The sequence below is a fragment of the Callionymus lyra genome, chromosome 16 (genome assembly GCF_982586985.1).
Source record: "Callionymus lyra chromosome 16, fCalLyr1.hap1.1, whole genome shotgun sequence".
Taxonomy (NCBI): Eukaryota; Metazoa; Chordata; class Actinopteri; order Syngnathiformes; family Callionymidae; genus Callionymus; species Callionymus lyra.
Genome location: NC_141833.1, coordinates 9,030,662 through 9,054,874, shown reverse-complemented (window position 1 = coordinate 9,054,874; position 24,213 = coordinate 9,030,662). Strand labels below are relative to the sequence as shown.

At 37.5% G+C, this 24,213-nt stretch overlaps 1 protein-coding gene across 2 annotated transcripts in view; it reads right to left on the bottom strand.

Moving 5' to 3' along the window:
- kcnn1a (potassium intermediate/small conductance calcium-activated channel, subfamily N, member 1a) overlaps nt 1–24,213 on the bottom strand; it is a 69,012-nt gene that overhangs the window by 21,644 nt on the left and 23,155 nt on the right. For both annotated transcript variants that reach the window (XM_087812030.1, XM_087812031.1), the window contains exons 2-4: nt 13,695–14,159; nt 11,022–11,117; nt 9,702–10,120 (exon numbers count right to left, since the gene is read on the bottom strand). In XM_087812030.1, the coding sequence (XP_087668156.1) occupies nt 9,702–10,120; nt 11,022–11,117; nt 13,695–14,159 (980 nt within the window). The remainder of the gene's footprint in view (nt 1–9,701; nt 10,121–11,021; nt 11,118–13,694; nt 14,160–24,213) is intronic.

Here is a 24,213-nt window from a genome sequence, read left to right as displayed (position 1 = left end):
GCATTTGTTCATTTTTGTGTTGCAAATTAACTTTCGGCCGCTAGATGGCAGCAGTCACTGCGCCCCTCCGCAGCTAAAGAAACATTGAAATCCCGCGTGATCCCGGCGATGGCTGAGGACGAGAAGATACACTCAACTCCAGATGCTTTTAAAGCTGATGTCTGGACGTATTTTGGATTTCAGCTTTACTAATTTATCCAAAAGACCGTGGAACAATCACAACATGAATTCAGTCTCCCCTAAAATCGGAATAAAGTGGATTGAAATATCGTATTGTGAGATGAATACATGGTATTGTGAGATTAGTGTATCGCTACAGCCCAAGTCACGATACAGTCAATGTTACATTTATCTACTTTGATTTTGAGCCAACCTTCACATAAAATCACTTTAAAGTTGAACCCATGTGCTAAACCCTTAACCAAGAGTATCCCCCCCATCATGATAATACTGTTTATTATCATATTTAAAATCTATCTTAAAGGCATTTGAAATGATTTCATGCACCTTCTTATGGATGTAACTTTCCCGCGTTAGTGCCTACATTTTTAACAAGTATGTCAAGACCTGGAATGTACGTATTCAACGTACTAATTTATCTTCAGCACAATCATATTCATAAGTCAGTAATAGAAAGAGGTCATGACAAGATCAAGATAAACTCGTACGTACACAAACTGACTCTGGGATTTTTAATAATACCATTAAGGATCCTACGCTCGCTTCACGCGCAGATTTCTACCATCAAATACGGCAAAAGTTGAAAAATATCTCTGCAAGTTCAGAGCGTGTTGGCGTGAATTAGTGTGTCTGCGACGAGCCGGGGACAAATACGCGTCTCCTCTGGGAGTGTGTGAGTCGCAGTCAACACGAGGAGATTAAACACAAGCTAATGACAACCTAATTAATAAAAACGGCAAACCTAACAGCGTTCTGTCAGTGCAGCCCGAATGCTAAGCAAACAAACATGCGGAGGAAGCTCAGGCGGTGTTAGTGCGAAAAAAGGATGTCGGATGTTACCGCAGGTATTTTCTTTTTTTGTTATTGTTTGATAACAATAACAAGAAGGTGTTGTATCATTTAGCCTTGAGGAAAACGCGACCTCTGAGGTGACCCCGCGTGAATAAATAACAGCTCACGGTTGCATCAGCGTCTGCCGAACGATCATCAATCTGAAAGTAAAGACACATTAAGGCGGAAGGTTTCTGTGACATCCGAAGGCGGACTCCGGTGTCACGTTAGATTCCTGGAGTATCAATAAAAGAAAAGGTGACACAGAAGCTCTTCCTCGAGGACTTCAATATTTTATCAGAGTACTTCAGCGGGTCCGGCCGGTTCCGTGACCCGCTGCAAGTGCGCTTCTTAATCTACAAGGCCGACAGACGGGGGAGCCGCTTTCACAAGGTCCTTAATCTAACAATTTCAGGGACCGGAGCGAGACTTATCAGATGGTGTGTGTCACGTTACAGGTGGTCCACTGCACTGGAGCGTCATGAGCGTAAGCCGGGCGGAGAATCGAACCCTATAATGACACACTTCTGAACGATGACTTTCAAATGCAGGGTAAAAAAATAAAAAATCAGTGCTATAGATGACATACTAGTCATATTTGTGAAACCAAGACAAAAATGTCTAAACTTGACCTTATTGACTATTTTTAAATTACTTTTTTTATTGTTGTATTTTAAAAATGTTCCGGCCCATGTAAAACTGACAATTAATGTCATAATTACAATATTGTGCTTTATATTCTCATTACACTTGTCAAAATGTTTTATTTTATAGTTCTGCAACAAGTACTATTAAATCTCTGTTTGGCAAAAAAAGCATCAATTGAATTATTTTTTATTTATTTTTGTACTGACACAGGCCTGTTCCATTTATATTTAGGCCAGATTTATTGTCAGACAGGTTGTATATTTGCTGATATTTTATAAATGAAAAGTAGTAAAAAAGCGTTTTTATGTCCAGAATAAGATCATAAACAGTTAATTTTGTTATTTATTTTAATTACATTTAATTGTTAATTTTTCGTATGACCACTTTAATGGAACTTTTTTACATGTATTTATTTTTATTATATTTAATTTTAATTTATAACGAATTGGAAACACCACAAAAAAATCACGTGTTTAATATTTGCAAAAAAACCTTTTCTAATTTTCTGTAAAAGAAAAAGGTTTTCATCCCAGATGTAAACAAATAACACCCGAAGAAGAGAGGAGTCGGATAAACAGGTGTTATCAGGGTAAATAATATTTACAAATGTGTGACCTTTTTTTGTGCATGTTTACAAAAGGCAGCTTCTCCTTAATTTACTTTAGTTTTTTTTTGTTTTTCATGTCTGGTTATCAGTGTTGATGCCAGAAGCGTTGAGAGGTTCATGTAACCTGGTGATAAATTTGACTAAAGTAAAGAAAAAAACAAACATCTCTCCATCTTTTTACCAGCAGAATGCTAACACCTCCACGCAGCCTCCGTAGCAAACCTCAGCTCCATCGTTCATTCATCCTAGCTGCTGCTTTACGCTTCTCAACATATCAAATTTTGTTTCTACTTCTACCCACAACAAGTCTGTCAGGACGTCGAGGTGCTGCCAACTGCCTCCCTGCTCTGCCTACGTTCCTCACAAATGCGCAGCTTCGACTCCCTCCAGAATATTTAGTACTTAGAGAAAATATGGGAGCCAAGCTCACATGCTACTGTCAAAAGTGACCAAAATAGCTTATAAACTGGTAGTTAACAAGCAGACTTTATTGACCTAGTTTCATATTTCTTTGCATTGTATTCGATTATTTACCAAATAAATGTAACACTTTTTAAATTTTTAAATTTTTGTCTATTGATTGTCAACCCAATTATATATATATATATTTTATATATATATATATATTTTATATATATATATATATATATATATATATATATATATATATATATATATATATATATAAATAGAAAAAAAATTGCATTAATCACATTAACACATTTTTTTCTCAGAATATCTTTCTTTGAGACATAGTACATTGTGTATTTTCCTGAATATTTTGTGTTTTATAAAACTTAAGTTTACATTTAAAACTTGACGTCGGTTCTTAGCTCAGGATAACGTGCTAATGTGAGTGCTATGAAGTAGCATTTAAGCTAGCAGTTAGCAAGCAGTGATCATTCAGTGCCTTAAAGTAAATTTCTTTAATCATTTTTCAGTGTTTTTCTGTAATATACTATGATATAAAACATTGTGTATCTTGTCTTTTATCATATTGTTTTTATGTGCTGTTTTAATGTACTGTGGAATTTTTAAATGATGTTTTTTTTAATGAAAAGTAACTTGCAACATAGAACATCTGAAAGGTGCTACATAAATAAAATAAATATTTTAATTCTAGGATATCGATGTAATACAATTGGTAAAAACCTAATACATTTAAAATGGTAGCAAACAAAGATAATAGGAAAACACAGAGGTATGGGGTATGAATAAAAAAGACGCGTCACTCCTCCATGACTGTGAGTCGGCTGCACATGTCGCCGGACCAGATGAAAAATGAAGCGTGTATTTATATTTCCAGGACAATCTATTGTAAACTGCAGTTTTATGTGGCCCACAGTAAAAGTAATGGCCGTTTAATACGGCAGAGAGGGAGGCGACACATTTATGGAACAGCGTTGAGAGTCTATAGCTGTCAAATTAGCACTTACATGAGCACTTAACACGTCTGACCTCGGCCGGGGCGACGACACCGACCGTCCCGCTCATGTGAGACAGGACGTCCTTTAGTGTTTACCATGAGTTACTCAAGCACGGTTCCTTTAAACCGTACGACGTTTACAAGTGCAATGTTTGTTGCAGTGCATTATGGATTTTTTTTGTACCAGCAGTATTTTGACCAAAATAAACACTGACAATTTTACCTCCACTTTTTTTCTGGTTTAACCTTCTTTTATAAATGTGTCTTTAATTATTTATTTGATTTATTATTATTTAGATCTGTTCTTTTCTCTTTTTCCATCTGAGTAGTAAATCAAGTCTAATTTTGTTTTTCTTTCATCCCAAATGACAATCATTTTTATGAGTTATTCACGTCATTTAATATGTATTTTAATAATATTATGTCCTTATTTACCAAATTATTTTCTCCCCTTTTTTAATTAACACTCTTCTGATTAATTTCTTCTGTCTTTTGAATAATAGCCAAAGGACATTCAAAATAAATGTCCATTTAAAAAAAATAGTTTTAATTAAAGTAAATAAATATAGGCTAATTTTTAATCGTATATTTGTTAGAATTTGTCGTTTTTATCTTTTAATTTACAATTTCTTTGATACATAATATTTGCTTTATTCTATACTTTTTTTTTTACAAACACTAGTTTATTCATATTTATTTAAGATTTGTTATTATTATTTTTTAATGTCTTTATAATTTTGGTTAAACAAGTTTGTGGATTGAACACATGAAGTTAAACAGTTTCAGTAACCGATTAAAAACGAAAATTATGTTTTTTCTCGACAAAACGTGGTTACATTTGTGACTACTCTGCACAAAAAGAAAAAATAGTTTATATAATTGAGATTCTATTGATTCTATTATAGTGTTTCTTTTTTTCTCCTGAAGTAACATCAGCTATCATCATCTAACTAAAAAAATATTGAAAATGAGTTAAACAAAAACTCTAAGTACTTCATACTATTGTTTTTGCCTTTGAATGTAATGTCAATTATAAAATTAAACCGTATCTTAGTGCGAAAAAACCTTAAGAACTTCTGGTGTAAAGGAACAAAGTAACTCTAGAGCTGAGACGGTAAACAAAAAAAAACCATCTACGACAGCTGGGTACAACAAATATGAGTTTGTGTGGAGGTACGTTACAAAATCCAACTCAATAATTTACACAAACCTGCGGCTGAGGTGAGAAAAGTTCACAGGCAAGTGCGCTGCTCCACTTCCCACTCGGCACAGTTAAAATACACGATCTGGAGGTCAGACCTCAGAGGGCAGCTCACTAGTAACCTGATTATCTGCTACTTTGCTCGGAGGGAAAGCATTTTCAGAAAGCTTTCTCCTCGCGAACAGGAGATGACAAGAAGGAAAAAGCAAGAAGTGATAAACCAAGAAGGGCAGGCAAGGCATGCGTGGAAGTGTATAACTTAGTTCTGTCCGGATTAAGCCTGCATGGTTTGGGATGGATCAGCAAAAACGCAAAAGTAGCGGGAATCAGTAGTGGGAGGAGATGAGGATAGACTGTGAAGCATGCCGCGATAGATGGGAGCGTCAGTCTGGAGGAGAGAGGGAGGGAGACGAAAAAAGAGCTTAGCTAAGGAGCTTAGTTGAGGTGGATGACTCTGAATCGTCTCTATCCACGGAGAAATAAAAAAAAAAGTGGCTCCAACCCCATCGCCCCCCCACATCCCTCTCTATTTCACAATCTTTCCATCCGAGCATTTTCCAGGTAGACACCGTGTCCGTCCAATCTCAAACACAGCACTTTGCAAAACAAGCGCCTCTTTTAATCCCCAGAAGTTTCCCGCTAATAACGACGAGAATGGAGAGTAAACATTAAAAAAAAAAGAAAAAGAGAAGCTTCATGCTGCTTTCATGTTTACCGGAGGGAAGGAAATGACCACTTTTTTTAAGGATGTCAACAAAAGGCGACGTGGATTTTGAACGCTGCTGCCGAGGACGGAGAGAATCATGAAAAAAAACGCTCACACATCACAGACGCACAATCAGGTTTGGAAGCTGCACAAAAGCCACAGAAATAGTTGAAAAAGACATTGTTTTCAGTCCTGACAGTATGTCTTGATCGAGACGAGATGAGTCACCGTGGGCACTTTCTTTGTCACGCTAGCTAGCAACACTCCGTTGACTTTTAACAAACACAAAAGTGAGTATTCAGGCCTGTTTTTTTTTCCTGGAAGTAACCCTTTAAAAAAAAATAAAATCATCACAATTGAGTTCAGCAGATCTTCCACCAGTGCAACACAATTCATTCGCATGATGCCATGGTCATGAAGGCGCAGAGAAGAGGATCTCCGATGCATTCATACCAGTTCTTCTCCTTCAACCTGCAGGAGAGACGCTTGTTTTTCAAAAGTGCGACTAAGACGCTACGCTTCAAGTCACTGATGTCCTGATGGGATTCTGTCTCCTCGGCGGAAGGACGGTGCCACCGTCATGCAAACTAAAGGGCAAACTAATCTTCATTAAAGAGGGGTCATTTTAGAGAGAACCGCCTTTTCTCCCCAGTGAACCCCCCCCCCTGTAATCCCCTCCCACCCCGACTGCCTCCCAACTCCCTCTCAGGGCAGCAGTGGCGCCAGCTCGGTGCAAAATGGAAAAGTTGTTTTTTTTTGGTTGTTTTTTTTGTTCCACGGCTAGAGAACGAGGACTCACATGGCATCCCTACGGAGCAGCATAGTGGGGGAAATAGAAAGTACAACAGAACATTATACAAACACACACACGCACATAAGTGCACGCTCGCACCCATCCATTAAAAAAATAAAATAAAAAAAAGGCACTTCTCTTGAAAGTGTGACTACAGAGACTGACGACATGCACAGCTCATGAAAAGAGTGTGTCAAAAACGGTGTGTGTGTGTGTGTGTGTGAGAGCAATGTTGCGACCAGAGATTTTGTGCGAAATGCTAACTGTGAAGGAACCGTCGCCACACATCGTCTAACGTATAGGGGAGGATGAACGACGAGCTCTTTTACGACGTCCACATTTTCCTCTTCAGTAACACGTCACACTGTGGTTTCGAATTGTATTATTCATTATCGATCCCGTCTATGAACGAACACAAGATTCTTGACAATATCTTTTATTGATTCTATCACTGATAGAACATCGCTTACTCACAATCATTCGCCTATTAATAGTTTTAAAATTTGCTTTGCAACTCTTTAAAAATAGTAACAATAATTGGAGTATCTGCCAGAACCACTTAAGTAAGATCTGAGATTCTGAGATACTGTGTTCTTGCTGCTAATACTGCACTAACTTGTCATGAGCAGCAATTATTTTGTCTTTTTTAAATACCAAACGACATATTAACGGAGGACTGAAAGGTCGGAATTTAAATAGCACGTAAATATGTTAAAAAAAATGTCAAGAAAATGTAGGGGGAAGTGCACAAAAAAAGTCTATGGTTGAAGACTTGTGCTTCCTGTCACTAGTTCATTTTGACATTAAATGGCCTAAAAGTATTTTTTTAGTCCATTTTTCGTGTCAGTACAAGATCTGGGAAATCTGAGTGATGCGCAGTGACATGTTCGATCCTCCATGTTTTTACGGCGACCAGATTCGGACAAAATTATAGCGTGAAACCCGATCTGGGAAATCAGCGATCGATGTTCGCATGTGCGTTACATTCATAATACCCACCTTTATTTATAAACATAGCGTCTCTTTGGGTCTCAAAGTATGGATTTTATGTAAGATAAGAAGAAGTTAATACATCGTGTCTATGCATTCTACTGGTTAAAATCAAGATAACTACTAAGACGTTAAGTTTAGAGGGAATTATGACGTGAGCTCCACAGTTGTTTATATCAATAAACCGTAGATCGTAGTAAAAAACATTTGTCCAGCAAAACAGTGGTTAATTTTGGAATCTCCCAGTTTGTCACAGGCTAAATAATTGTGTCATGTTTTAACTGATACGTCGTAGAAAACGTCCTGATGTTTGAGAGTAAACCTGAATTATTTGTTTTCTTATTTATCTTTCATAAAGTCGATGTTTTGAGACTCAATGAGACAATACATTCTTAGCTATTTAAATAAAATAGTTTTTTACATTTACTCAACATGGTCCAACAAAAACTTCCCCTGGAACGTCTTAATAGATACCTTGACCAGTAGAAAGTAGAGACACGATAAATTATTTTTCCTCTTATCTTTCATGAAATCGATGCTTTTAGACTCGAAGAGACTCCATGTCACCAGCTATATAAATAAAGTTGTGTATTTTGAATGTGACACACATGGACACATGGATCGCTGATTTCCCAGATCGTGTTGCACGCTATATCTTTGTCCCGATCTAGTTGTCATAAAAACTTAGATTGAAATATGTAATTGCGTTCCCGGATCGCACAGATTTCCCAAATCGTGGTGAGGTCCGTAGAATCCAGGACATTTTTTCAAAATTGAAACCTGACATTATACAGTAACCTACACAGAAAATTCAGTTAAAGAGATTTATTTGGAAAGGCCAACATGTAGAGGTAGTTTTAAACTTGTGTCTTTGCGTTTAAAGCATTTTGGGTGCTATTTATCAACCACAAAATGCCTTTGAACTTTGAAAGAATAGATTTTCTCCGGCCCTTTTTGGGAGGTTGCCAGGGTATCGGAGTGTGTCTGTGCAATATGATCAACTGCTTCTCTTTAAGAGAATGTTTTGGACCACGGTTAAGACGATCTCAAGATTAACAAAAAGCACTTAATGCGACGACATTCCTGTACTATGACTGTGACCAATACTAAATTCAGTATAGTTCAGTTTTCCCATTATTATGCGTTAATATACTTTTCCACGAATCATTGTTTCGTTAGGAATTTCTGAATTTTTGAGTAGATTTGTGGCGATGGCTTCCAAATTTAAGGTAATGGTCTTGAAACTCAAATCCAGTGAGACCACAAACCCAACAAAACTCTTCCCGCTATCTCAGATCAATTTAGTTGCTAAAGACCTTGAACGCTTATGTAGTTAAGGGACAGGATTGTTTAATGAAGAGGAAAATGTCTGGACAGAATCTGAAGGCCGGACAACAACTGTTCCACCTGACAGTCTGAAGGCAGAATAGATGGTTTTGATCTCTGCCTCGTACCCACACTAGGATTAACTCCACCCTCCAAGAACCGGTGGCTCAAGATTCAAGAGGGTCCAGGTAGACGTGCAAGGGTGGGTAGTTAGTGAAGGGTGTTAACAGAGAGGTAGTAGAGGAAGGAAGCGGAGGTACTTAATACGAGCAGGCGGGTTGCCGGAATCATCTGTAGTCAGGCGGCGAAGCTAACGTCAGCGCCGACCTCTGGTGCTCAACGTCTACTTGGACTCTATCTCATTGGTCCTGACATGGGCCGTGCTAGATCCTTCAGCCTCCTCATTTCGAGCCACCCTTCCACTGCAAATTACTAAAAAAAAAAAAACTTCAAAGCTAGCATTAGCGTCTCATTTTTGATGCAAATGAGAGAGGAGAGAGAAAAAAAGAAAAAAAAAGCCTTTCATTTCTTCCCTGCCTCCTTCATTTTCCGCGAGAATTGTTGCCGCCCCCTTGAGACGAGGCCTGGTGCACAGTTTTGGGTTGAAAACGGGTGAGGGGGATCCTGGGGGCTGCTGTGCATTACCTAAACAAACCATTCAGCAAACAAACAATTAGAAACTCATGAATTATGGACCAGCCGTCTAAAAGAGCGGTAAAAAAAACAAGGGCCGCCGCAGAGCGAATGGAAACGCTAGTCTTGGTGTTCAGAGAGAGGAAGTGAAGCCATCTTGCGCATGTGTGACTGCGTCTGTTTTCACGTGCGACCTCTCTGACTTGACGTGGATTTAAGTGCAAATGAGTGACAAAAACAACACTGACAGGTGCTTGGACAAAACAGAGAGTGAAAGGAAGACAGGTGTCTAGAGATCCACAGCTGTGCTTCAGCCATTTTTAGTTTTTTTTTGTTCACCATCATTCACAACCGGTTTACCTCTCGCAGACGCGCACCGTCCATGCAGCAATGATCCAGGAGGATATACTGAACACCAGCAGGACAGTCCCCGGACAGATGGTCATGAGGGTCTTCATGACGAAGCGCGTGTTGAAGTTGATCTTGTTGAGGGCGCCGATGCTCCGCGACGAAGCGTCCGTGAACAGCTTGCTGTGCAGCAGCATGACCCGGCCGATCAGGTAGAGTCTCAGGAACATGGGGATGGAGAGGATGATGTCCACGTCGGCGTCCGCCACGGACGGCGTGTACGTGAAGGCCAGCCGCGCCGTCCACGTGAACACGTACTGGCCGGGGATGGGATGGATGGCACACACCAGCAGCTCCAAGACGATGAAGAAGATCCGCTCATAAGTCATGGCTATCCTCCAGTCGTCTGCACCGTTGTCGACCATAAACAGCTGCCCACAGAGAAGAAGAGTTGAAGCTGACGGACAGGACGGAAATATAGAAAATACTGGCTACGAATGTATAAAAAGATACTAGTAAGGAGACGTATAATAGAACCTTTTCTGATATCAATGGCAGTAAAACAATTGGGGATAAGAATCATCGCAAATTTCAGTGTATTGGTCTACACCTCTGGCGCTGTGAGAGACGGCTGCCTCTCCAGTAGCTCCCAGTCCCTAAATCTTTCTTTACCCTTTTTATTTACTTTATCTCTACTTTTTTTACTTTTTTTAAATTTATTTTTTTACTTTTCCCACTAAGGGATAGCGTGCCTTATATATCCTATGGATACTTTTAATTTTGGAACTCAACAAGAAGCCATTCCCCTCGTGTACACTCAGAAATTTCCCTGAGAGTGTCATCTCAAAGGGATCAATAAAGTGCAGTCTAAGTCTAAGTCTAAGTCTAAGTCTAAGTCTAAGTCTATATTAACCCTTGTGTTACCTTAGGGTCAAGGTGACCCAAAGGCCAGAAAACAAATGTGTTCCTTGTGTTGTCTCTGGGTCAAGGTGACAACCCAAGGGATACCTCAAACCCATTTTATTTTGGGGCAAATCGGGTCACCTTGACCCAGAGATAACGAAAGGCTTAAAGATTCCTAGATGGTCTTTTTCAATTTTGCTATTATTTTTAATTCTTAACAATGTGGATACCCAGTGTTTTTGGTTAGTGTTTTTCAAGTTTAGCCCCTATAAACTCCACAATATCACAAGCAATTGATTTCCTCATGTAGTGAGCAGTTTTATTGATGATGCGGAAACCAAACACGAATGTTCAAGTAGTAAAATAACTTGCTATGAAGCTGCATGGTTGATAAATAATGAAAAATGTCTTTGTCTGTGGTCGACTCACCTGGATTTCCCGGGCGTGGTACATTATTATAAGACCAAGCAATATAACAGTGGAAAGGCTGATAAGGCATTTCAGTGCAAATGAGTATGAAGATTCCTGCAGCGACAGAGAGAAAAGGAAAGTATATGGTCAGTGTTTGGAACGATCGCTCACACAAATTTATGAAACAACGACATAGAAAACTAGTCCATTAGAATTAACATTAGCCTTAACATTTTATGTTGTTTTTGTTCTTGTTAGCTATCATAAACATGGATAAAATTGTATTTTTACCTCATGATATGCAAGCTAAACATAGCTAATATAGCAGTTAATCCAATAAAACAAACTTCAGAAGTAGAGGACTTGAAGCATAAGTAAACAAACAATTGCATTTTTATATCTGAATTAAATTATAAAAAGTTTTAGTTTTTGTCCATGTAGCAACATTGTTAGCTATCATAAACATGGATACAATTGTATTTTTACCATATGCTAGCCACTCGGAGCTAGCATAGCAGTTAATCCAAAGACACAGACTTTAAAAGTAGCCGATTTTAAGCATAAGTAAACAAACTATTTAATTTTTTTAATTCGATTAACATTAAACATATACATTTGAGACCATGATGACAAAATACTTCCAATAATAATGCAAATTCCATGCTATTGCTATTTTCTTGGCACTTGTTTTTTAACCCACATTATATTTTAAATAGTCCTAAATGATAAATTCATCTTAGATGTTTAGCTCTCTTCTGTTTTTTAAAAACTAACATTAAAAGGTTTCCCATTTCCCTGAACATGATTCAGAGATGAAAAAAGCTGGGAGGGCGTCTTGGATTAATGTCTTCGTGTTAACTTTAAAGAATGTAGGAGCGTTTTTTAAAAGCCCACGGAGTCTAGATAATGGGGTTTTTCCACACAGCAAAAAAAAAAAAGAGCAGCCGGGCACAGCTGCAGGTGGAGGTGCAGCCTGCTATTATCTAGCATCACTGTTCCCCTCCATCCCAAACCAGCAATTAATCAGAGCCGGGCTCTAACACGGGGACTTTCCATTTAATGATAGGAGCAGGAGTGGCACAGCTAGCATTAACGGGGTGCTGCTCGTGATAAATAGGCCAGCTGGGTGCACGAGTTCCACTGGTGTTTGCGTGAGATCCGAAACAAAAAAAAAAAAAAGGAAACCGATTCTTGATGAGGACCTTTTTTATATCCGTGGTGTTTAATAAACCACTCTAATAACAACAGATGATGAGTCTTTTTGCAGACCTGGTTTACATTAAAGAAGGTATTTTTAGCTGCTAACTAGATTGCTTTTGCTCCTACGGTCAGCAAGACTTACTAACGTCTGAGACTGTTTTGAGAAGTCCCCGGTGCCCCTAATATTGAGTAAACCAATTAATCCACCTGCCCAGGGTTCAAGGATTTCCGACTCCCCTGCGGTCCCTCAAAGTGTTTCCCTCCTTAGAGGTTTATGAAAAGCTCAAGGGTCTACTATCTGAAAATGGAGCATCTTTCAGTTTGCGGCTTCCTGTCTGGCACGTCAGTGATACCAGACCCCTTTCGAAATCTAGAGGTCGTTTTGTATTTGAGGTCAACTTGATAAATGGACCCAACCAGACCTGGTTACAGTCGCGCTATCGACTCCCCCTGAAACCCTATAAATCACTCCAAGGAACTTTCGGGTGGCGACGAAATGGTCGATCGAAGAAGAAAATAATTAAAATAAATGTATCATAATTGATAAAGTGGGAACTTTTTGATACTTTTGTAAATGGATTTACTTTTCAATTAGGATGTAATTTAACCCCCTTTAGTTATATTTAAAGGTGAATAATAATAATAAAATAATTCATTATTATGATTATTATAATACTGTAGTAGCAAGGATGTATTTGTAGTATTGTCGACTACTTGACTCTCGTGTTGCAGAATTCACAGACCACATGACTCTTGACAAAGTAACTGCTTCTATTTGTTTTGAAACTAAAATATGTCTAAACATCAGCTTTAAAAGCTGCTGGAGTCGACTGTATCCTCTCGTCCTCAGTCGTCGCCCGGATCTCCAGGTATTTAGCTGCCAGATTACATTAATATATTATATTAATTACGAATGCCACCATCCATTTAACAGTAAGTAATAAAAAGACAAACAAATTATTATTCACTAAATATACTTTATGAAGCTGTTAAGCATAACTTTTCTGATACTTTGATACTGTATTTACTTTTCAATTAGGATTTAACCTACTTTAGTTATATTTAAAGCTGAAAAATAATAATAATAATAATAATTCAACAATTTAAATTCTTAAAATGAATTACGATCAAAAATAATAATTAGTTTGTAAATTATGTTGCGAACTTAATCATAAAATATACATTATTGTGTCTTTATTTAAAACTAATTTCAAAGTAAATTTAACGTTCACTTGTCAAACATGAGAAAACAACTTATCAAACATAAATACAAGTACGCTTTAACTATTTGCATAGTGCAGATTACAATTTTAAAATGTATTTCACATAAAAATGTGATTTAAAATCAAATGCTTTTTTTTCTTTGGGTGTCTGTCTCAGTAGTTAAACTAATGTATTTGCGGTAGAATTTTTACAACATTTAAATTTTTCTCTCCGGAACAAAAAAAATAAAAAAATAAGTATTTTACTTAAGGATATGGAACAACTTACCTTTGTGTAAACCCCCCACGAAAGTTCCGTCTCCGTCACCATGACGACAATCCCAAACATCCCGAAGATGAGCGCGTAGTCGCTTAGCCGCTTCCGTTTCTCAAACAGCGCCCTCCTGTGGCCGAGCTTGTATCCGATGTCTCTGTTCTTCTTCTGCGGTGCTCGGCCTCGCCCGCTGCCCTCCCTGACCAAGCTCTCGTTGGACGCCTTGCTGGGGTCTTCGCCGCCGTTGCCCTTGGACACCACCACCTCCAGGCCGGAGCTGTGCAGCGTCTGCAGGGGCTGAGTCTCCGAGTCGAGCTCCGCAAGATTGCGGCGGGACGAGGACGCCAGGCTGCCCACTAGTGGTCTGACCACGCCGCCATTGTACTTGCAGGTGTTCATGGCTATCTGAGGGAGTCGGCCGCTGCTCTCGGAGAGGGAGGGCTTGGATCCAGCATGGCTCGGCTTCTTCTCAGTAGTGGCCTGCGAGGGAGAGACGGGGATAAATATATCATCACAACAAAAGAGAGAGTAAAGTGAAGTAGGTTGAAGGGACTTGTCAGTTTAAAATAGATCAGCGATGTGGGAGTTTGATCTCACATCCGGCAAAATACTTCTGATTATAAAAGCAGACACGCTTGGTTTTGTGTTCAAGCTTATTGTGGACGTATAATGAGTTTTTTCTCATTACATCTATACAAGGTCACGTTTAGCATAAACATTTACAAAAATGTAAATCAGAGAAAAGAGAGAAAATATGCCAGAACTAACTTCTTCCACAACATTGTGTTTTTTAGTTGAAGCATATTTATTTTTGTTTTATTTTTCCAGAAACTTTCTACAGCTAATCTAGTGGAATAAGTAGACGTTCCTTTATCGACCAAGATACTTTTTCTTTCTGGGTCTGCCCTAGGGCCTCCTCCTTGTTGGGGTGTCCAAGAGGCTTCCTTCAACATTAATACTGTTAAAAAAGTGTCATAATAGTGACATAATCACAGTGTTTCACTTCAAAACCACACGTATTTACTTTTTAACTGGGTGTGTCCCGTGTGTTCTTCCTTTTCTCTTAGCAGTTTGTTTCAAAACCAACTCCTTTACACTCTGGTTGATATATTTAGTTGGGCTGTGTATTTGCAAGAATCTGGCGATACGATACATATCACTAAACGGGGACAATATTACGATATATTGTAATATATTATGATACTGTGGGGAAAAGGATATATTCGTAGTATTGTTCGAGTAGTTAACTCTGGTGTTGCAGAATACACAGACCACATGACCAACTGCTTTCATTTGTTTGGAAACCAAAATATGTCTAAACATCAGCTTTAAATGCTTCTGGAGTCGACTGTATCCTCTCGTCCTCAGTCGGTGCCGGGATCTCCCGGTATTTAGCTGCCACATTACATTAATTTATTAAATATATTAATTAAGAATGCCGCCAGCTTAGCTTAGCCATGTAGCAATTGTTATCAAAAGCTGTTAGTAATAATTGCCCTAAGAAAGTCATAACAGCAACACCAAACCTACACCAAAATAAGATGAAATACCTGTAAAGTTTCAAAATAGACTCCATTTTAACTCTACTGTACTTCTTGAAAAGCAACATCCCTCAGACAACTTGAAAAACAGATGAATAATGAATAGACAGTGATGTATAAATAAAAGTATATCACCAACAGCGGACCTTAAAGTGCAGAAAATTGAATCTTTGCGCAGGACAAATTTAGATATGAAAGATTAATGCCCGGCGCGACCCTCTCTCCTGTCGGAGCAGGAACATTCCCCTGCAGAGAAGACAACGGCCAAATAAATAGACTTACTGCACAAATGGGGGGAAAAGAGAAATAAAATGTGTTTTTTTTAAAGCCCCTAAAAAAAGCTTGTGTGCAAGAGCAGGTCAAGAACAGAAGATGTATCGCACACATGATTTAGAGAGTTTTTTCATTTGTTTGTTTACTTATTTAACTTACAGGTTGGTAAAGATAACATACACTTTAATAACTCTCCTTTAAAGTGAGGTAGATACAAGTGCAAACAAATAAAAATGTAGCAGTTAGATAGATTTTTTAGAAAGTTTTCAATGATGCCAAGAAAGTAAAAAATATTTTCCCCTTAAGGATCTTTTGAACACAACCCAGATATTCCAGGGAATGCCTCGTTTTTTGTGTTTGGATAAATGGAATCCATTGATGATACGTTTTAAGAGGATAATTACCTCCCCCAGGGAGATTATGTGATTGTCAGCAGAACAAATAAAACTTGAATGTAAACACATGCTTTTATTTTGGTGGTGAACTCTGGAGTTCTGTGTAATTTACTGTCAGTAGAGACTTTAAGTTATTTTAATTATATTACGTGAACAAAATCACAGGATGTATCAAAATTAGCGGCTTGAAAAACTCTTCTCTCTCGAGTGCTTTTTTAAGAGGGGGTGTGAGTACAGTATTTTTCCGTTTTGTCTTTCAGATCATATTTTATTTTCAACATAGATTTATGGTTTATATTTCAATGAAATGTGTGTATGAAATACAATTATTTGATATTTTTATTTATAATTAACATGCAAATGTTTTAGGGTGATGGTTCATTTTTGTGTTGCAATGAAATCCCGAGAATATCCCAGCAATTACTGAGGACGAGAGGATACAGTTGACTCCAGCAAGAAATATTTTAGTTTTGATTTTTAAATGAAAACAGTTACAAATTCGTCAAAAGTCATGTGGTCTGTAAATTCTGCAACACCAGAATCAAGTACTCGACAATACTACAAATATATCCTTGTTCCTACAGTATATTTATATATCGCAATATGTCTTATGGTTGCCCCTGTAACGTGATACGTATCGTAACAGCAGATTCTTGCCAATACAAACCCCTATTTTCCATTTTCAATATATATCAGCAATCTTCCTAAAATCCTTGATTCATTCTCGCCAAGAAAAGCAGCGACACGTGAACGACACGTGAACGACACATGCGTTTCTCCTGGAAACAAACGTCTGTACACTCGGCGGACACGTGGCCTCATCGACTAAACGTCCCTCATTTTTATTCCGGCCGCGCTGCCAAATCACTCGTCTTGCATTGAACTGTCTGCTGCCTCAATTTTTTTTTTTTCTTTTTTTGTCCCAGTGTGTTCTGTCCCACTTCTGGCGACCGAGAGTGTTCCGAGCATGTTAACGCTGTCGAGCAGTCACTCCAGAAACATCTATCTGCCCGTCTGCCCTTCAGAGACTCGGGCAGATTATCATAATGGCTTATGAAAACTTCACATGGAACACTGCTTTTCCTGAAACAAGTGCGATAGTTTTCGTCCGTGCTTTTTTCTCGGCCTGACAAAGCATAGCTAATGCCTCTAAATGTGCTGCTGGGAATAAAGGAGGGCAACCCTAATGGAAATTTACTAACTACGGTCCTGTGATGCTATCGTCGCGCTCATATTGTGGCTTCATGAGAACAGGACTAAAGGTTAAGGATTAGCCTGGCCCATCGTGTTTCTAATCCCCCCCCCTTTTTCTTTTTTTTCCTATTAAATAGCTTTTTAATCTGAGCCATTAGGACCCTCCATCAAGCCCGAAGACACCACGGTGAGCCAAATTCATGTAGTAGTGGCGTGGAAATAAATGCTGACGCGGCGTATTGTCAAAGTGGAAATAATGGCAATGGAACCTAAGTAACCAGCGCAGCGAATTTCACAGTTTGGTGGCGAAATTGATTGTTGGCCGAGGAGAAGCCGATGGACTCTGATGGATGGAGACAAGTTTTTTTTTTTTGCGGTGTGTGTGAACACACACACGATAAAAAACTTGGCCGAAGATGTCATCTTGGCTCCGTTTGAAAGACATTCATATTTTGATCCGTCAGTCGGAGGCCATGGTTTTTTTTCCGTTGAGGCGCCAAAGAAGGATTGATTTCCTGCCTGGCGTGGAGAGATTTTGGTATTATGGGGTCTTGGTACGGTGGGGAGCCCGGATTGATCGCAACAGAAGATGGACTCTCTTTTCCTAGTAGCAAACGGTCAAGCTTTCGATTACTTGATCAATAAGATCAAAGGTACAAGCTAGTTAACAGGTTTTTCCTCAGCGGATGGACAGCGTCTGTTTAGAGATAAGAAGGGAAGCTCAGTCATCTGGAAAAGACCAGGAGAAGAACCATTGTTTAGGACTGAATAGAGAGAAGACGTACAGTGGCTTTTAAAGTATATGTGTGATCCTTGTTTGTTTTTTTTAGAATTGGACTCTCCATTACTAGCACCATGCAATGGTTGGCTTAATGGCCAAACTTTTATGAGGACTTCCTTCAACATTTTTTTCTTAATTTTACTCAACAAGCCTCTCTTAAGCTGATGGGACACAGTATTGCTTGTGGTCCCCATGAGGACCTAGGAGAGCATAGTGTCACTGTGTGAAATATTAATAGGAACTTTTTAAGTATGTACCACATTAACTATTTATTTTGTTTTTCCCCAATCGAAAAAAAATAAACTTATTTTTTTACTAGTAATCTTGCATTTTTATACATGATGTTTTCTTACTATTTTATTTTTCATTTTCTTAGCCTATACAATTTTTCAGATACAGTAAAGCTCCTCCCCAGATGCAACACTAATAGACTCAGGGACTCATTCATTTATCGTGTTATCAGGTTGTATAATTCGGAATGTTTTCTTGTTCTTATGGAGCTTACTGTACCTTCTATTGTCTGCTGTGAACTGGAAACCCAATTTCCTGAAGAAGATTTCCAGAGGAATTATTAAAGTCAATCTATCTATCTAAAAAAGCAAACAACCCCCTAAGAAGAAATATTTCCACCGCATTACACTGAAAACTCAAAAGGAGTTGTTTCTCTGAATATATGCCATTGGTAAATGATGATTATATGAATACATAATAGCTTTTATAAGAAAAATAAGGGGGTAAAAACAAACTAGGCAGGTACTAATCTTCAAAACGATACATAGAACATAAACTTTAAATGCAACTATTTTGAGGGACTTTGTGTCTGAAAAGAAACTTTACATTATTATAACTGACCTCTGTTTTCCCTTTTCTCTTTGAATGTTTTTGGTTTGAACATCATCTTTGAACAGACAACCAAGCGGATGTTTTTATGTAGAGCTACACTGAGTTTCTGACAGAGCACACATTTCCTGTTGTGCTTCATTTAAAAACCAAAATCAATTTGGATTAATTGCTCAACAGCTTAGCTCAAATATAAACACATTTTAGTCCCTACAAATGCACTTGATGATGAATTGATTCATTTTTAAAAATGCTGACATTACAAAACAAAACTATCCTGCTTCCTTTTATCTGTTGTGACATTTGGTTCACTTCCTGAAACACTTTTAGTTTGTTTCCTCTTAAAAACATTCAGGCTCTTTGTTATTCAGGCTATGCTATAATAAGGCTTTTCTGTAATAGGGTTAAAAAACAAGCGATAAACACAAACTTGTGAACTTTTTTTCCTCATTTTGAATGAATATGTAATGATGCACTTTTAAAACCAGTGAATTAAACATCAATAGAGCTTCACTCCAGTAACAATCCAGAACCAGGCCAACAGAAATGAGACGTCTCTATATTTGGAAACACCTCAGTGATCGAAACAATTAAATATTGAGACGTTTGGTCCGAGTTTTTTGAGAAGAAGTCAGAGATATTTTCATCAGGCGTCGTCGGACGAGGGCAGAAGATGATGTTATGTTGTGATAAGCTTGTGTAGTCGAGCAGCCCAGAGACTTTTAACAACCAAGGAGAAGAAAGTAGTGGTGTCTGATAATAACGCTAATGCTCTGTTTTCGTAAAAGCATCCGCAGCCGTAAATCTTTCAAACGACTGGAAAAACATCCTTTCATTGTGGATTCTCAGAGTCTTTTTCTACGTTTGTGTACAAGTTGTTATGTTTTTAAGCACCAACATTTTTTCATGTTTTCAAGCTTGATATGTAAATTCAGATCCACGATGATGAAATAAATCTTTTACGGCTACATTTTTTGCCTAGGACTGTGTGTTTTCAAGAAAGGAAGGGAAGCTACTCAGAGAAGCAGCAAAATAATTAAATTTTTAAGAAAATATTGACATATAAGCAAGATAAATAAACAATAAAAAAACATACATCAGACATTTGACAAGAAAAGTTTGCACGTATGAAGGCAGGTTAAAATTTTAAAAAAAGAATGCATTGTTGTTGAGAACTGCTTTTAAAAAAAGCAGTTTTTTATATATATATAAACCTATGAATGTAAATTACAATGGTGTAAAAAAATATATACATAAACATAATAGAATATATATGTATACTGTAAATGTATATAATTAACTATTTACTGGGCTAGTCTCTTGTGTGTTATATTACATTTTGATATGATGGAGTATAAAAATGTGACCGAAACTGTTTCCGCTTCAGAGAGAAATCTATGAGAAGGTTCTGTATTAATCTTTCCTTTTACAAGTAAAATGATTGTGACTTTGAACCAAATATAATCTCTCATTTTTTTTGATACTGGGCAATTACCAGTTAAAGATGTAGTTTCTATAAATATCTTCCTTTTAATTGTAAGATAATTATTTGATGCATTAAAACAAAAAAACAAATTGTAGTATTTCACTACCAACTTTGCCTAATAATTCAACACATTCCATTGCATCTGCATTATATTTTTGTTTTTAAAAGTGGTAGTAGTATGCACTACTACTTGTACTTGTACTTGTAATCTTTGCTGCTATTGAGGTGAAAATCAAAACTTTACAAGTGATCTCTGTTATCTTGTGAAACAAAATTTAACTTTAGTTAAAACTGAGAAAAGGTATTTAAGGTTTTTTGCAAACCACACAAAATGACTTGGCAGCAAATATTTCAAAATAAAATGAATAAACTCAATGTAAGTAAGTAAGTAATTTTTATTTGTATAGCGCTTTTCCAGATCAGGGTCACAAAGCGCTTAAACAATCAAAACAATATTCAATAAAGTATATACTTTAAAGGTCAAGATAAAATGTAAACACATTTTAAAGTTTTAAAAATGAAGGTTTTATAGGAATGTCTAAATTTACTGAACATATAATAGACATAAATACAATTAAAAAATCTAAGTTTACTCAAATATTATCATCAAATGAAATTGTTGAATTGAATGTCAATAAATGTATAAAAGGCAGGATAGAAAACCTGGACTACAGTGGGTCAACGCATCCCAACATTCTCTTCCTGCTAAGATTCCTACCTCACTCCTGTCGCTAGCGTGTTAGCAATAAACAACCATAATAACAAGATTGCTGACAGAAACATGAGTCAAATGTATCACTGATTTGGTTTCCGGTGACAATTATGCAGCGATTTATCAGTGTAATAAGGCCGTGTTGTGACAGTCCCGACACAAAACTGAAGGCATGAGATGTAAAGAGAGAACGCCCCGGAAGGTTTTGTTCCGACGACGGGAATTAACAGGATTACTGCCGGACACAGAGAGACGCGAGGCTGAAGTTACTTCCTCAGCTTTAGTTACACGATGGTGTCGGCCATTCATCACCGCGGCGCGTCAGGATTGACCCCGATGCACCAGCCTGGCCTTTTTTCACACGGAAAACAAGAGATTCAGTTTTAAAAATTCACTCACAAACTTCACTTCAAGGGGATTTTACTCGTGTGTCTGATGCTTTGAGAGCAGTGATAGTGCAAAAACATTCTTCATTAAATGTGATTAAAACCAACCCTTCAAGTTTAGAGGCTCCATGTTCTTTGTTCAGAAGACGAGCCACATGATCCACCACATGTTTAGTTAGCTATAGGCTCACTTACATGTCGCCATGTTGTGATATCAGTGCGCACTATAAATAGTTAAAACGTGTGTTAAAGGATTTATACATCAGGATTTATAACACGAATCAAGGACAATATTGAGTTTAACCGATGGAGTGTGAAACTTTTAACCCGTTGACTTTTATATTTTTCTATGAATAAAAAGAAATTATATACCTACAATAGTATATGTTCACATGTTATTCATAAAAAAACATTTCAATGTTTCAATTAAGTGGTGCCCTGATCCTACAACACAACAAGCATTGTGTCTTTATTTAACACATTTATTTAACGATTTCTTCCGCTGTCACAAGCAGTTAATGGATTCATTGAGTATTTTCTTTTATAAAAAGACTATTTACTAAGTATTGTAAACGTCTCTTTTAATTTGGGGTCAGATGTTTAAGGTGGTATTTAAAGAACACCAATTAATTCTGCTAAAGTTTAAGAAAATATTAATTAAAAAAAACAATTTTCCAATAAGAATGCGAAAAATCACTGCCTGACAACAGCACACATAAGAACTGGATTATTCACCATGGATGACAACAATAGAGATAGAAAACTCTAAATAAATATTTGAATTTATCGGTAAATAAAGAACAATAGTGAGCACACAATAGTTCTTTGACAGTTGGTTAATAACTTTTCCACAAAAACCTTGAAATTTCAAGTTTCAAATGCAAAAATGTAGATACAGTACCAGGTTCAACAATAAGCTGCAAGCTAAAACACTGATAGACAGTTTAGTTTTTACGTTAAAGGCAATAAAAATAATTATGACTCTGATATCAGAAAAATATTAATATTATTAACATCAATTGTTGTAGTAGTACCTAGTCAAATAAGGAATTCATATTTTGAAGTTATTTACAGAAAAATAAAGGCTTCTAGCAAAGATGTTTTTCCCACTTTCCAAATTGCAACTCAAGTCCCTGCAAATGTCCCTGTCAGGTCTGTTTAGATCAGCGATATAGTGTGTGTTAGTGTGTCTTAGTGTGTGTTAGTGTGTGTTAGTGTGTGTTAGTGTGTGTTAGTGTGTGTTAGTGTGTGTATGCAGGGCTGAACGATTTCTGTTGCAGTTTCGAAAACAGCAACACACACGTCTAACAAGAACATTTGCATCTCCAGAAGAAAATGCAGTGTGAATGCTGCATCTGCTGAATCTGTAAACTCAAATGCTAGAAGAAGAAGTAGAAGTAGTAGAAGAAGTAGTAGAAGAAGAATAATTAGTAGTAGCACAATTGTAATAAGTAGTAGTAGTGGGAGTAGAAGAGGTGGTAGTAGTAGAAGTACAAGTAGTAGTACGAGTAGTAGAATTTGTAGTAGTAGTAAAATAAGTAGTAGTTGTGGAGGTAGAATAAGTAGTAGAATTAGTAGTAGAATAAGTAGTAGGAGTAGAATAAGTAGTAGTAGTAAAAGTAGAATAAGTAGTAGTAGTGGGAGTAGAAGAGGTGGTAGTGGTAGAAGTACAAGTAGTGGTACAAATAGTAGAAGTAGTAGTAGTAGTAAAATAAGTAGTAGAAGTAGAATAAGTAGTAGTAGTGGCACTAGTGGTAGTAGAATAAGTAGTAGAATTAGTAGAAGAATTAGTAGTAGTGGTACTAGAATAAGTAGTAGAATTAGTAGTAGAATAAGTAGTAGTAGTAGAATAAGTAGTTGTAGATGTAGTAGTAGGAGCAGAATAAGTAGTAGAAGTAGTAGAATAATTAGTAGTAGTGGTACTAGAATAAGTAGTAGAATTAGTAGTTGAATAAGTAGTACAAGAAGAATAAGTAGTAATAGATGTAGTAGTAGGAGTAGAATAAGTAGTATAAATAGTAGTAGTAGAAGAAGTAGTAGTGGGAATAGAAAAAGTAGAATTAGTAAATTAGGAAAATTAGTAGTAGCAGTAGGAGCCGTAGAATAAGTAGTAGAAAAATTAGTAGAAGAAGTAGTAGAATTAGTAGTAAAGGTATAAGTAGTAGTAGTAGTAAAAGTAGTAGTAGAATTAGTAGTAGAAGTAGTTCAAGTATTTTGTTCAAGTAGTTTTCTAGGTGAGAGTAGATTCATTCACTGGAAGGTCAAGAAAGTAAATGGGGAAAGAAATGTAGAAAAAGAGGAATAGTAGAAATAGTTGAAGAGATAAAAGAAAGCTAGAACATAGCCCGCATTTCGGGAACGAACCGAAATGATAAAAGTTTAAATGGTTAAAATCGGATAAAATTTGTAGGAGGGGATACACAGTTTATTATTCCATCAGCATTCACACAATAAGGAGTCACATCATCAATAATCCTATTGTCTAATTCCCACAGTGTCGTCTAATTCAAGCCACACACCCTCAAATCTTCCCTCTGCAAATATGCATGTCTGGACCTCCATGTGTACTTCTACACACACACACACACACACACACACTCGACTCAGCCACGCCGAACGCCTGCGAGCGAACCCGTCCTTGTAGACGCCTGTTGCCCCCTCAGAGGGTGGGAAGCCTGTCCGGCCGACCAATGGCTCAATTTCAGTCTGAATGGCACGCAGCATCCCGCCGCTATGAAATGGAGTCTCATAATCAAATTGAAAAGCCTCAGTGCAGAACAGTTTAAATGAAGGAAACTCTCCGTCTCCCTCCTCTCTCTCCCTCTCAGCTCAAATCTAATAGAAAATCCTCCGTCCTCAGCCTTGTGTGGTGGTGGAGGCTAAAGTGTGTCTCTGTGTTTGTGAGGGAAGCATGTGGGTGCCAGTC